Source organism: Phoca vitulina, unplaced genomic scaffold (genome assembly GCF_004348235.1).
Source record: "Phoca vitulina isolate PV1807 unplaced genomic scaffold, GSC_HSeal_1.0 scaffold74, whole genome shotgun sequence".
In the NCBI taxonomy this organism is placed as follows: Eukaryota; Metazoa; Chordata; class Mammalia; order Carnivora; family Phocidae; genus Phoca; species Phoca vitulina.
Window position 1 is genome coordinate 5,791,550 of NW_022589777.1, and position 14,693 is coordinate 5,806,242.

Sequence of the window (14,693 nt, forward strand, 5' to 3'; positions counted from 1 at the left end):
AGAGAATAATTAAGTAAATGTGAGAAAATAATAAAATCTGATGAATCTGAGTAAAGTGTATAGGAGTTACCTATATTATTCTTGCAGCATTTCTGGAAGTGAAATTATTTCAAAATAAAGTTATTTTTCAAAAGTCAGCAAGCTGGCTGAAGTATGTTATTAAAATTCCTCACCTAACTGAAGTGAAGCTAGAATTCAAACCTAGATTAATCTGACTAAATAGCCTGTGAGGGACGCCTGGGTGGCTCAGTCAGTTACATGTCGGCCTTAGGCATAGGTCATGAGAGTCTGGGGACTGAGTCCCACATGAGGCTCCTTGCTCAGCAGGGGAGCCTGCTTCTCCCTCCGCCCTGACACTCCCCCTTGCTTATGCACACGCGTTCTCTGACAAATGAATAAATAAAATCTTAAAAAAAAACCAAACAGCCTGTGAGCTCTTAACATTAAACATAATAGGAAAGAAAATACCCAATAGGGAAGGGGGCAAAAGATACTGAAAGGCAATGAACAAAGCATGAATGGCATTTTAAGAGAGAAAGAGGTTCAGTAACACCATTTATTGAATTTTCAATGACTCAATGTAAAATGAACACCTAATGAGATACCTTTTGATGAGGATGGAAGAATATAGTGAAAGAGGTATCTATAACTATATTTAAGTCAATAATGCAGTACAACTTTTATAAAGGGCAATTTGGTGTTTTCTATTAAAATGTTAAATGTATATATATATCCTTTGACTTATCGGTTCCAAGAATTTATTCTACAGGAAACTTCACTTAAGAATGTAACAACATCTGGGGGGATAGGGTGGCTGGGTGATAGACATTGGGGAGAGTATGTGTTGTGGTGAGCACTGTGTATTGTGTAAGACTGATGAATCACAGACCTGTACCCCTGAAACAAATACATTATATGTTAATAATTAAAAAAAGAAAAGAATATAACAACATGTAAAAGGATGGTCAATGCATTGCTTTTATGAGACAAAAAAATGACAGTAAATCAAATGTACATCTAGAACATAATCCTATAGCCATTCAGAAGAATGAAATAGATCCAGAAGTACTGATTGAAAATATTTAAAATACACAACAGAGAAGGAAAGCAGTCTTCAAATAACATAATCCAATTTGTTATATGATTTTCTCTGTGCCTTCATATATATACTTATTTCTAATTATAGGTTACATATACCAGTTTACATATACCAAACATACAAAATTATTACCCTAATAAATAAAACTTTACTATTTACCACACAAATCCTCTCCAACATTAAAACAGTTCACTGAGCTTTAGCCATGATAAATTTTTTTTTATTATATAATAAATTTTAAGTGCTGTCACATTCTCAACTCACACCCTAATGTCCTATACTTTTTCTTTCTTATATATATATATATATATATATATAATCTGATACATATATACTATGTGTATGTATCTATGTGTGCTTGTCAAATTTTGTGCTTCTTGGTTTACTCAATTATGGCTCCTTGATTTACTTTCCTTTCCCTTTAAGAGTAATTTCCTTTAAGTCAATACTAAATATATTGTGCATAATCAAGGGCTGTTCTCAGCCAAATAATAAAAGTTTGTTCTATTAAACACAGCGTGCAGCAACTCTCCTCAATCTCAAAACTAGCCCTTCAGATTAGAAAAAAAGTTACTATTTTAAAAATCTATTAATCTGAAATCTACAAATATCTTGAAGATTAGTTTTACTGAACACACTTTATAGTGAAATATTAATATAAGTCCAAATGGAAAATGGTTCATGGGACAGAACACTGGAATTAAGAACCAGATTTGTAAGATGAACCCCTCCACTATCATCTCACAAATGACAAAGTACTTAAATATAGGAAACAAAATCTGTGGATATTAAGTTTCAGTAAATTCAAACTAATCACCTCCTGATTAATTTTGAATAGTGACAAAGAACATCTAGATTGTTCTAAAAATGCTTAGAGGTGCCTGGGTGGCTCAGTCGGTTAAGTGTCTGACTCTTGGTTTCAGCTCAGGTCATGATCTCTGGCTCGTGGGATCAAGCTGAGTCAGGCTCCATGCTCAGCCCAGACTCTGCTTGGTAATCTCTCCCTCTGCCTCCCCCCACCCCTGCCCGCTCCCCCCCACCCCACTGTGTGTGCAGGCACTCTCTCTCTCAAATAAATACATAAAATCTTAAAAAAAAAAAAAAAAAAAAATTTAAAAAATAAAAATGCTGAGGCACCTGGGTGGCTCAGTCGGTTGGGCATCCGACTCTTGGTTTGGGCTCAGGTCATGGTCTCACAGTTGTGGGATGGAGCCCCACTTCAGGATCTGCATTCAGCAGAGTCCGCTGGAGATTATCTCCCTTTCCCTCTGCTCCTGCCCCTGTTCGAGCACACACTCACTCGGCTCTCTCAAATAAATAAATAAAATCTTAAAAAAATCATGCTTAAATAACTAAGGGGTTATTTCTACATTTGTATTAAATTTTCCATTGCAGTCTGGTAATTTAATATTTCAAGAGAACAATTTAAAGAAAACATTAATTGCTTCGGTATTTGAGCAGCAAGGAAATTCAGAAAGGCATTCACCAAAATATTTCTGCAGAAGCCAGATTCCCGTCAGGGCAGTCCTTTAGAGCTACAAGGGTCACCAATGCCCCTTAAGAATGTCTTTAGTGGCTTTTTCCTGAGATCTCATATATCCTAAGAAAAATCTGTATACCAGGCTGTATCAGGTAGCAATCCACACTACAACAAGGATGCTACAACTTGAATACATTTTGATAGGTGAGAAAAGCCAGACTCAAAAGGCCATACAATGTATGATTTCATTTACATAAAATATCTAGAATAGGCAAATCCATAGAGACAGAAAGTAGATTTGTAGCTGCCACAGTCTGGAGGAAGAAGGAACTGAGAAGGACTGCTAATGGGTATGAGGTTTCTCACAGGAATGATGAAATCTTTTGAGATTAGACAGTGATGTGGCACAACTTTGTAAATATACTAAAACCCACTTAATTATATACTTTAAAAAAGTGAATTTTAGGTTGTGTGAATTGTATCTCAATAAAGCTGTTATAAAATTAAAAAGAACTTTAAAAAATCCTAGCACAAAAAGCATATGATGTACTTCAAAGAAAAATAAAATTCATCTTTTAAAACTGGCCTAACATTTCACAATTCATAATCTAGTAATTTCTATGGTTTACATTTTAAATAGTCAAATACATCAGATATCAAAAAAAGGGAAAGCTTAACTCACCCTCTTTTCACTTTTGTGAAATCAAATGCAACTTGTCTGTATGAAACTGCTTTTTCATTAAGATATCTACTATACCGCCTAATAAATGTAGACATGTCATATCCTGTAAGAAACAGAAAATGTTTTCACAAATTATTAAAATCCCATGTTCTCTTAAACACTATTTGATAACCTCATAACTCAAATTTAACATCCTATGGAACCGTAAGCCCCTCTACTGAAATCATTAAGCAATTTTATAATTTTCATACTTAAACTTTCTCTAAGATATTCTTTCATCATATTCATGAGATTTGAAAACTTCAGCAACATAAGATCTAATCAATGTTATTTAAAAAGCAACTTATATTTTAATTATTGCCTTGCTCAAGGAAGTCTATAAATTTTTGCTACTCATTAAAAAGCAGGTCCATCTTATTTTAGCTCGTCTTCATCTAACAAATTTCACTTTTTTGATGATCTCTACAACTTTAAAAATACCAAAACCATAACAAAAATGTAAAGTGACTGGATTTAACATCATTACCAATTCATTTATTCAGCAAATATTTCTTGAGTGCCTACTAAGTGCTGCTGGAGAAAAAACAATGAACAAAATAGAAAAAAAAAATGACTGCCCTCATGTATTCTCGTAACTTCTACTGCATTTTATAAGGTGTTACATACTCACATTTCCTAGCTCTTTTAGTTTATATTGTTCCCTCTAATCAACTCTACTCCATCCTCCTGCTGGGAGAAATAACTACCATCCTTCAATCTCTGAAACTTTGCCTGAACTCTGTGTGTTCCCACATTATTCTTATTCTATGTTCAGTTCCTAGCTATTTGACGTACATAGTGTCTAACTCACTAGACTAGAGGCTTATTTATATTTATATACACCCAGTATAACATCCAGTGTGTATATATGAGATTCCACCCAACAAAATACATGTGCAATCAAAATTACTTGTCAAAACCATTGAATTACATGCTTTTAATTATTTTCTGAGTTTTCTCTACAGAATAGGAGCTTCAAATAAAAGGCCTAAAAAATGTTCTCTACATAAAAGGAATAACAGTTCTAAAACCTTATTACTAGAAGTGCTTAATTTCCATCTTAAGAAAGTAGAAAATCAGTAGCTAATAAGATACCAAAAAAACCCCATTTGAACAAATGCATTATACTCTGCTTCTGAGTAGTGCTTTGCAAATTGTTTTCCACAGCCTCTTAACTTCAAATGAAGTGAATGAGGGGAAGCAGAAATAAAAATACGAACAAGTAGAGTTTCTTCCACATCCCCAAAGAAAGACCAACTCCAGTTTTATCTGTTACATATTTCTGGTTTCTATTTAAGGTTTTATTTGAAAAAGGTATTCCACTGCTTAATTTATTTTTAACTACTCAGAGCACTGCTCCTCTTATTAAAATCAATCTTGTAACACTTAGCCCTATGTACAGATTACTGGCCTTCCAAAATCTCTGGAAGATAGGGTATTGGATTCATTCTAATTAATACTTCCATCTGCCAAAAGTGAACAAGTATTGAACTGGGCAGTCCCTGACCCAAACACTGCTAGTCACTAAATTCCACTGATGTTACCTCCAACAAGAGATATAATTCAGGTCCTCATTACCTTTCTACTAGATGACCAGAACAATGACCAAAAGAGTCTTTTTTTTTTTTTTTTTTTTTGACCAAAACAGTCTTAATGTCTTTAAGACTTTATCACTCTAACCCAACCTTTACTGAGCTATGGCACTTTCTTTATAAGACACACCCCCTCTCCCCTTCTTCCTCAAATCAAAAAACTCTGATGGTTTCTCACTGCATTATAAAATCCCACACTATAAAAATCTTCCATGTCTGATTTTGGCCCCAAACAGCTTCTTGAAGGTTATTTGCCACTACATGCTCTGCAATACATCACCCGTAAATTCTGTTCATATTCATTTGCTCTATAAATCTTAAATATTCCATACTCTTTCACATCTTTGTACATCTATGTGCCTTTGCTTAAGTTAACCCATGTCCTTGTCCATCTTTCAAAGCCCAGCACAAAATCTCCCCTTCTCCAAAGACATTTCCCAGATTGAGCCCTACCGTTGAATATTCCCAAGTCATTTGGTATGTCCCTTATTCCTACAGCTGGCCCTCTATAATATTAACAGCCTAGTTCTGGAACTAAGTACAACAGATCCCAGTAAGACAGAATGTGCATGGAGCACTACAACATAGTATAGCAATCTCAAGTTACGGAATTAGAAGTAAAATAAATGAAATAACAGGTGTGAGCATCAGTGAGCAATTCATCTGAATAACATACCATACTTACCTTTGCTACTAAAATATATAATACTTCCAGCTACATTTCTCAGAATAAAGCATAAAATAATAACAGTAACAATGAAAGCTCATACTTACACAGTGTTCCCTGTGTGCCAGGCATTGTTGTAAGCACTTTACATTTATCAATTAAGTTAAGCCTCATAACAACCCTATAGGGTAGGTGCTATCGTTATTCCTGACGTTATAGATGCAGAGAGGTGAAGTGACTTGCTCAAGTTCATGCAGCTCGTAAGTGGTAGAGATGGGACTCATGGTAAGTGGTGAGATGGGACTGAAACCCAGGCAATTCAATTCCAGAATCCATGCTCTGAAACCACTATCTTAATCTATTTCTTAGACTTCTAGGTGTCAAGTACTAAAGTCAATTGTAATCTTCACATTAAAAGACAGTTTTTTCTTCCCCACACCTTTTACTAAATATGTAGTATTTAGTAAATACTTTAGTAAATTCCACAGCTAAAAGACAGAGTTTAACTCTGCAGTAATCATCATACAAGGCTGATTTTCCATAATGAATAAGTTGTCTTTACCTTGCAATCCACTTTTATCCAAAAAATTGCTTAAGTTAAACAACGTGTTTCTTGAAGCCAAATACTGAATAAAACGCTGGAAAACAAACAAACAAATAATTATGTCAAATTAAGGTAATGCCATCTAACAAACTCTAATTTGAGAATGGGGAGGGGGGTGTATTTAACACATTCCGTTAAGCTTATCTAGCTTAAACTTCTCATCCTCAGTCCTACTAATTACTTACCAAACCTAAAAACATAATCCATATATTTCACTAGCACAAAGGAATTTATTAAAGCCTAATGCCCATGGCTTTGGTATAAGCATCAAAATAAAAGGAAAGAGGCACTTTTACCCTGGAACCAGCAATTCTGGCTTTACTACAGCATATTATGGCTATAGTTAATCACACTAAAGTGGCATCTTTAAACAGCTACCTGGTGACCCAAATTTTTATGACATTTTTAAAAATGAAATACTTGTAATCATACAAGAGAATAATATACATATCCCCTTACCCCCTGTCCAGATTAAACACACTGCCATATTTACTTTAATCTTCTTACAGAAACAAAACATTAAAGAGTCTATTGAAACACACCTTCCATCTCATTTCCTTCCCTCTTCAAAATCAATCACTTTTCTGAAGTAGGTATCATTCCCACACATATTTTTACTATTTTCCCATATATTTAACCTATAAACTGTACAAATTTTGTTTTCTATTTTCAATTTACAGAAAAATCATACTGTACTTCTTTTCCAATATGCTTTTTAACAACTTTTCCCCAAGAATTATCCCTTTAATATATGTAAATCCAGTTCATTCATTTAAAATGATGTTCTAATATTTCAATGACCTACTATATCATTATGTATCCATTTCTTCATGGATGTTTAAGTTCTTTCCAATTTCACTATCATTAACAATGTTTCATAGGCATCTTTGTACTCGGTATCCAGGTGCAAACATACAGGAGTTTATCATGATATAAACAGGGTAGAATTGCTGGATCAGCATGTATGTAAAGGTCATCTCAAAATACCGTCAAAATTCTCTCCAAAGTGCTTACCATAGAACACTACCTTCATTTCCCTTTATATACGCCCTCTAAAATAGAGAGCTAATTCCTTTCAATTTCACTTCTCCTTAGGATTTCCTTTTTTTTTTTTTTTTAACGTATGCAGAGGGTTACTATCAATTAGGGTGTACACCATCACTCCCTTAACTCAATCTTGTTCATCTGCATTCACCCCAAACTAACAAGCCAGGATTTTGAAAAACAATTTGTAAACTGAAGACTCACATTTCATCACTTATCCTAAAATGACTTGTTTCAAAAAGGTATTAAAATATCCTAAGACAAGAGGTGCCTAGGTGGCCAGTTAGTTAAGCGTCTGCCTTTGGCTCAGGTCATGATCCCAGGGGCCTGGGATCGAGCCCCAAACAGGGCCCCCTGCTCAGCTGGGAGTCTGCTTCTCCCTCTGCCCCTCCCCCCCTTCAAGTAAATAAAATCTTTAAAAAAAATCCTAAGACAGTATTAGACTCCATGATTTTCATAAGCTGTTGTAATTCTTTATTGTGGGAAGCCTGTCCTATGCATTATTATATGTTCAGAAGCATCCCTGGCCTCTACCTAGGGGTGCCAAGAGCATCTCCATCATTTTTGACAAATGTCTCCTGGCAGGGGCAGGATAGGGGTTCACTTTCCTCCCTGCCCTATGGTATTCTCATCACCACAGCATAGTAAAATCATATGCATACTTTCTTACAGACTAATAAACCTGCCAATGAGAAGAACATCACATTTGTCTTAGCTTAAGGGAAATGAACATGGGTTTATCTAAAAACCACACAGAAATGCTATCATCTTTCTCCTCCTGTCAGTAAGGAATGATAGTCAACTTTGTTTCTTTGCCTTTGTCAAAGTTTTGCTTCTAGTATTATCATCTTATTTACAGTCTCTAAAAGCCACCACTAATAGTTTTCCTCTTTAGCTGGCATTCTAATTGGTTATATTTGTGGTTTTTTCTTTTTAAAGAATAAACTAGGGGAGCCTGGGTGGCTCAGTTGGTTAAGCGACTGCCTTCAGCTCAGGTCATGATCCTGGAGTCCCGGGATGGAGTCCCCACATCAGGCTCCCTGCTCAGCAGGGAGTCTGCTTCTTCCTCTGATCCCCCCACCGCCATGCTCTCTCTCTGTCTCTCTCTCTCAAATAAGTAAATAAAAATCTTTAAAAAAAAAGAATAAACTATATATGTATTTTTTAAAAAGGTGAAAAATACCATAAACCCGAAATTCTTCAGAATGATCATGATCTTAAGTAAACATAGTCCCAATAAAAGCATAAACTATTACCCTAGTTAAGATCAAAATGCTTTAAGTTATAGTAAAGCTAATATCCAAATATTTCTATTAACTCTGTACACTGGTTACAATAAATTAGAAAGCAACTGAAAAACATTTGTCCTAAAAATGATCAAGTCTGTTAACTAAGCAATCATATTTCAGGTAACACTTCTGGAAATAACTTTTAAAACTTAAATACTACTGGGGCACCTGGGTGGCTCAGTCGTTAAGCGTCTGCCTTCGGCTCAGGTCATGATCCCAGGGTCCTGGGATCAAGCCCCGCATCGGGCTCCCTGCTTGGCGGGAAGCCTGCTTCTCCCTCTCCCGCTCCCCCTGCTTGTGTTCCCCTCTCTCACTGTGTCTCTGTCAAATAAATAAATAAAAATCTTTAAAAAAAAAAAAAAACAACTTAAATACCACCAATAAAATCATCCAATGTGGTGCTGCTCTAACAATGAATAATCAGAAAGCTAAATTTCTAGGAAAGGGAAAGTTAAAAATATTTTTTTAATATTTTATTTATTTATTTCAGAGAGAGAGTGAGAGAGAGCACAAGATGGGGGAAGGTCAGAGGGAGAAGCAGACTCCCCGCTGAGCAGGGAGCCCGATGCGGGACTTGATCCCAGGACTCCAGGATCATGACCTGAACCGAAGGCAGTCACTTAACCAACTGAGCCACCCAGGCGCCCCAGGAAAGGGAAAGTTAAGAATATTATGGATTATACAACCCAATAGGTTGTCATTAAAAATGATAAATATAAAAAATATAGAATATGGAAAGCTTATGGTGTGATGGTATATAAAAAAGCTAAATATAATATTTTATCTAAATTATGATTGTAGCTATAAAAAAATCACTCCTAGACAAGGACCAGAAGGGAACACCAAAATGTACATACAATAAGATCTGCTGCAATGAAAGAGTTATAGGTAAATTCTTGCTTTAATTCTGAATTTCAATGATGCTCTCTATTGGTATAGCAGAAAAGCCCAAACTGAGTAGTGATGGATGTCAGAAAGTCATTATGCTCAGAAGTCTAATACCATTAATTAAAGTCCCTTCCCATTTCTCCAGAAGCCATCTCTCAGCAACCAGTGGGCTGCATTTTTCTAAGGTGCATACTAAATGTAGATTTATCTAGTTGCATTCAAATATTCTTTTAACACAATTTTAAATGTTCCTTCTAACTCAACTTTGCAAGTAAGTATACTGGGCTGAGAAAATCATTTAAGGTAAGAACTAAAAATCAGCTGGCTAGGCTATCATGGAAAACAAGAAGATTCTCTCCAAACATTAAAATGCAAAAGCTTAAAGCTTTTGCAAAAAGCATCTTTTTGTTAACCTTCTGGGCAATGAAGATTTCAAAGACTTCAGACACACCTCCGCTTAAGAAGGCACTCTTTAATCAGTCCCTCTCAGCAAATGCCATCTTAGTCCTCAATATAACAGCTTTCAACTAAGCAAAGTGGTTCCAGAGACAACTATATGAAATCAGATAGAAATCTGAGCCATAATAAAGCAAAAGACAAACATACGGTCTATACACAAGGTCTACAAAGACCAGTGCTGCTTACAGAACCTACCTCTAAGCATTAATCTCTGCTTCTTGATCCATTATAAGTCTTCTGTGCTTTGACCGACTTTCTGCTTTCCAACTTACAGACCATCTCCTCACATTGTAGAATCTACAATTTTATTTCTACCTAGTCACTTTGCCCTTTTAACCTATATTATTTGGTTGTTGAAGCCATTCCTGAAATTTCAGTAGGAGAATCAAGCTGAATCATCAGTCATCACAGCAATATGCTTGTTAATTAAAAATTTGGCTTACCTCATTTCCATACACCATCAAATGATGAGTTGTAATGAGAGATTTGAAGACCACCACCCAACTACTGTTAGTAGTTCTTTCAAATAAACTGTCTGCCAACTGTGGGATGTTCACATTCATCTCATTTGTGCACTGAATTAAGTCTGCAATTAAAAAAAAAACAGATTTACTCTCTGGCTTTATTATTAATTTCAGATGTGCACACTGACAAGTGAAAAATCTAACAGTGGAGCAACAATAGATAATTTGGAGAAGTTATTAAAAATCTCTTAGGAGAACAACTGAGACCACTATAATCCACCTGAGAAGTTAATAGGATATTGATTAGGATCACATAAAGGATCAATAACAGAAAGTAAACTTCCTCTGAGAGTAATTCACCCTCAAGTATTTTATCTCAAAAGGAACTATTTCAAAGCCTTGAAGAACTTTCAATTCTCTTATTACTCATAAACCTTCAGAACAACAGTGCTAGGATTATACATCCCTACCATTCCAAAAAAAAAAAAACTTAAAAAAAATCATACATATAGAAGCATGAACAAGCTGAAAGTCAAACTACCTTTATTAATATTCTCCCTAGAATGCTGTGTTTGCACTATTAAGAAAACAGAGCAAACATGTGGTCTGAGAGTGGGTAGGATCTGTTTGTTTATATAAATTTTCATTCTTCTCTCCTTCAGTTTTACTGAGTTCAGTTATCAGTTGGTATCAACTAGCTAAAACTAACAAACAAAACAGGAAACAAACTGAAGTTTCTTGTTGCATAAATTTTCAAGTAAGAAATGATCCAGGAACTCTGAAAACAGTTAAAACAATGTAAGTTCCAATTTTATATTTTAAGCGGGAGAGCATTACTATAAAATGGTCTAACATATAATTGTTTCAGCACCAAAACTGGGGGGGGGTAGGGGGGAGCAGCTCTTAACAGACCTCAGAGTTTTACCTCCTATCTACTTAAGAGATGTCAAATTCAATGAAGAAAATACAAGATACAATCCAATTTAGAGAACAGAGAGGAAGACCAAGAAATGAGTTGTTTTACTTTTAATGTATAAAAATGTATAAATATCTCAGCTATAACTACCATAAGGGAAAGAAATTAAAGTTATTCATGACTCATAAGCAGTTTGCCTACTTTTAATCTTCAGCGCATAATGATTAAGTAAAAATTCAAGTGACCTAACTTGGCCTTGATCACAAGAAACACCAATGCAACCATGACCATTTATCTGCTTACAATCTTTCAAAAATGTTTGTTCTAATAGGCTCAATTATTATACAAAGTAACATTGAATAAACAAATGAATTTTAGATAAGCAGTTACCCTAGCCAACAATGCTTAAAGAACAAAGCACAACACGGTCAGAGTACCCTTGGAACAGGAGAATGATACAAGGCTTTCACAATTCATACTTGCAACAAAAATTAAATAGTACTTTCAATTTGGTGTGTATGGTTCAGTTTCTGATAATAAAAAGAACTTGATCTCTGCCTTCTCTGATTCTTCTTAAATAGTACTTCATATCTGTCCTACAGCACTAAATATATTATGTACACCTTATTCCCAAAGCTAAGCTTTCTCTCTGCCCCTCAAAAAGTAGTCTGAGGGCAAGGCTTATCTGTCTTGCTCCTTTTGAATCCTTTATTTTATTTTTTTTTTTTTAAAGATTTTATTTATTTATTTGACAGAGAGAGACACAGAGAGAGAGGGAACACAAGCAGGGGGAGTGGGAGAGGGAGAAGCAGGCCTCCCGCGGAGCAGGGAGCCCGATGCAGGGCTCGATCCCAGGACCCTGGGATCATGACCTGAGCTGAAGGCAGACGCCTAACGACTGAGCCACCCAGGAGCCCCCTTTTGAATCCTTTAAAACTTCAAACACACTGGTCAAGTTCTGAACTCAATTATAACTTATATTCTTAGTTTTTTTTCTATTTATCTTGATATATCTACATTTTTCTATATCCTTCCAGAAATTGTTTTGATAAGCTATTCAATTCTTAAAGTTACTTCCTCTTGATGGTATCAAGTCCACACTCCTCAGAATCGTATTTTTTTTAGTTTTCAAAACTGAACCTGTCATAAAATTTCTTGTCACAGTATTACCCCAAAGGTGCTCCTACCTCTCTGTATTCATATACGCTCCCTAGAGCCCATTGGTAACCAAGTCTCCTAAATCTCCAGCAATTCTACCTGTTCCTCTCCATCCCACTATCATTGCCAAAGCCAGAGTTTAAATTCTATTTCTTTTTTTTAAATTTTTTTATAAGATTTTATTTATTTGAGAGAGAGAGCATAAGCAGGTGGAGGGAGAGGGAGAAGCAGGCTTCCCGCTGGGCAGAGAGCAGGACATGGGATCAATCCCAGGACCCTGATATCCGGACCTGAGTTGAAGGCAGCCGCTCACCTGACTGAGACACTCGGGTGCTCCTAAATTCTATTTATTTCTTAACTAGGGGGTGCCACCTCTCCTGGAAGTATTCAGAAATTGGGGAGGGAGATTAACACAGAGATTTTACTGGCATTTAATACCAAGGATGAGGAAGATAAATTGTCCTGCAAAGTGCACAATCGGCACTTCACATTTTAAAACTGTTCCACCTACTGGGGCACCTGGCTGGCTCAGTTGAATGAGCATGTGACTCTTGATCTCAGGGTCGTGAGTTCAAGCCCCACATTGGGCATAGAGCCTACTTTAATAAATGAATAAAAACAACAAACCTGCTCCACCCAAAATTGTCCCCACAAAGAAATGATGGACTGACTGCTTCTTACCTGATGATACCTGATTTGGGGTCTCACCCACCTCACACCCCCCTTCTCTAAACTGACCACAGAATTATCTACAACACAACACTTTCACTGCTTAACCTCAATGACATCCCTACTCCTTACAGGATGGCATACACTTCATCCTTGTCAATATTCTCCCTTCTCAAATCTTAGCTTCCAATACAAAACCACTTTCCAGTTTTCTGTGATGTACCTTGCTGTTTCACCCCTGCATCTTTACATTCTTGCTCATTCTTCAAAATGAATCAAGTCTTCCCTTCACATACCAAGGTACCCCCCAGTCACTAAAGCTAGCACATAATTCTACATAATAGAATTATCCTACACTGTAATTATTTCCAAATCATTACCTTCTAACTAGTTTGAGAGACCTTAAAAGGAGACTGCAAACATTTTTGTTAGCAATTTCCATACTCTTCATCACAAAGTTAGTAATAAACTGCTCGATTAGTCAGAAATCTGACTTAAGATTTAAGTCAGATCTTAAATGAAGCAAAAGGTATAGATTGTAGTTTCAACTACAGGATTTTATATATAATATTAGAATATATATATTCTAATGCTATAAACCAATGCTATAAACCCTTTGTGATCAGCTCTCTCTGCATCACTTTGCTTCAGTTACACGGATGTCTCCTTTGCAATGCCTCCCACAGACCAAGAACTCTTACCTCAGGTGCTTAGCACTTGCTGTTCCTTCTGCCCAGAATACTCTTCTCCTAGATATCTACACTTTTTGCTCCCACACTTTATTATTACAGATCTTTGCTCAAATGTCACCTTATCAGATGAACTCTTCCAAATAATTATACAAAATAACAAAGCCTCAGGGCACTTCTCTACCTCCAAACCCTCAATATCCATCCTTACTCACTTTATTTGTCTGCAGAGCATTTACCACCTAACTCATCTTAATCCATTTAATATTTTTCTCTCTCAATTAAAATGTAAGTTCCATGTGGGTAAGGCTATGTTTTGTTCTCTACTGTATCCCCAAAGGCCCAGAATAGTGCCTTGTGTACAGTGGTCACTCATACTTCTTTAATAAATATTCATTTAAATAAGCATATGGACGGTCCTAGCATGACTTTTTAAATAAGCATCCAAAATGGTATTTTTACATAGACTAAAACCAACAATCTATGACTATTTGCACAATCTGCTATTGCCAAAGGAATAAAAAACAAACCTGAGCCCATTACATGTGAAAATTTTCAAATTTCAGGTTGGAGAGGATCTAACAAATAAAGGTTTTTATTATAATGCTTATGAAAACTACAGTATACTTTAGAAACAATCACATAAAAACTGAAGGTAACTCCAGAAACTAAAATACAGCACTTCACATTAAACAGGAAGAAGAAATAAGAATTCACGCCGAGGGGCGCCTGGGTGGCTCAGTCGTTAAGCGTCTGCCTTCGGCTCAGGTCATGATCCCAGGGTCCTGGGATGGAGCCCTGCATTGGGCTCCCTGCTCAGCGGGAAGCCTGCTTCTCCCTCTCCCACTCCCCCTGCTTGTGTTCCCTCTCTCGCCATGTCTCTATCAAATAAGTAAAATCTTTAAAAAAAAAAAAATTCATGTTGAGATTATGAATCCACAGTAGACCAAATAC

General features: G+C 36.0%; 1 protein-coding gene across 18 annotated transcripts in view; it reads right to left on the reverse strand.

Moving 5' to 3' along the window:
- Nucleotides 1-14,693, reverse strand: part of PICALM (phosphatidylinositol binding clathrin assembly protein) — a 100,916-nt gene that overhangs the window by 55,941 nt on the left and 30,282 nt on the right. For all 18 annotated transcript variants that reach the window (XM_032393594.1, XM_032393590.1, XM_032393604.1 and 15 more), the window contains exons 2-4: nucleotides 10,287-10,429; nucleotides 6,122-6,197; nucleotides 3,262-3,364 (exon numbers count right to left, since the gene is read on the reverse strand). In XM_032393594.1, coding sequence (XP_032249485.1) covers nucleotides 3,262-3,364; nucleotides 6,122-6,197; nucleotides 10,287-10,429 — 322 coding nt within the window. The remainder of the gene's footprint in view (nucleotides 1-3,261; nucleotides 3,365-6,121; nucleotides 6,198-10,286; nucleotides 10,430-14,693) is intronic.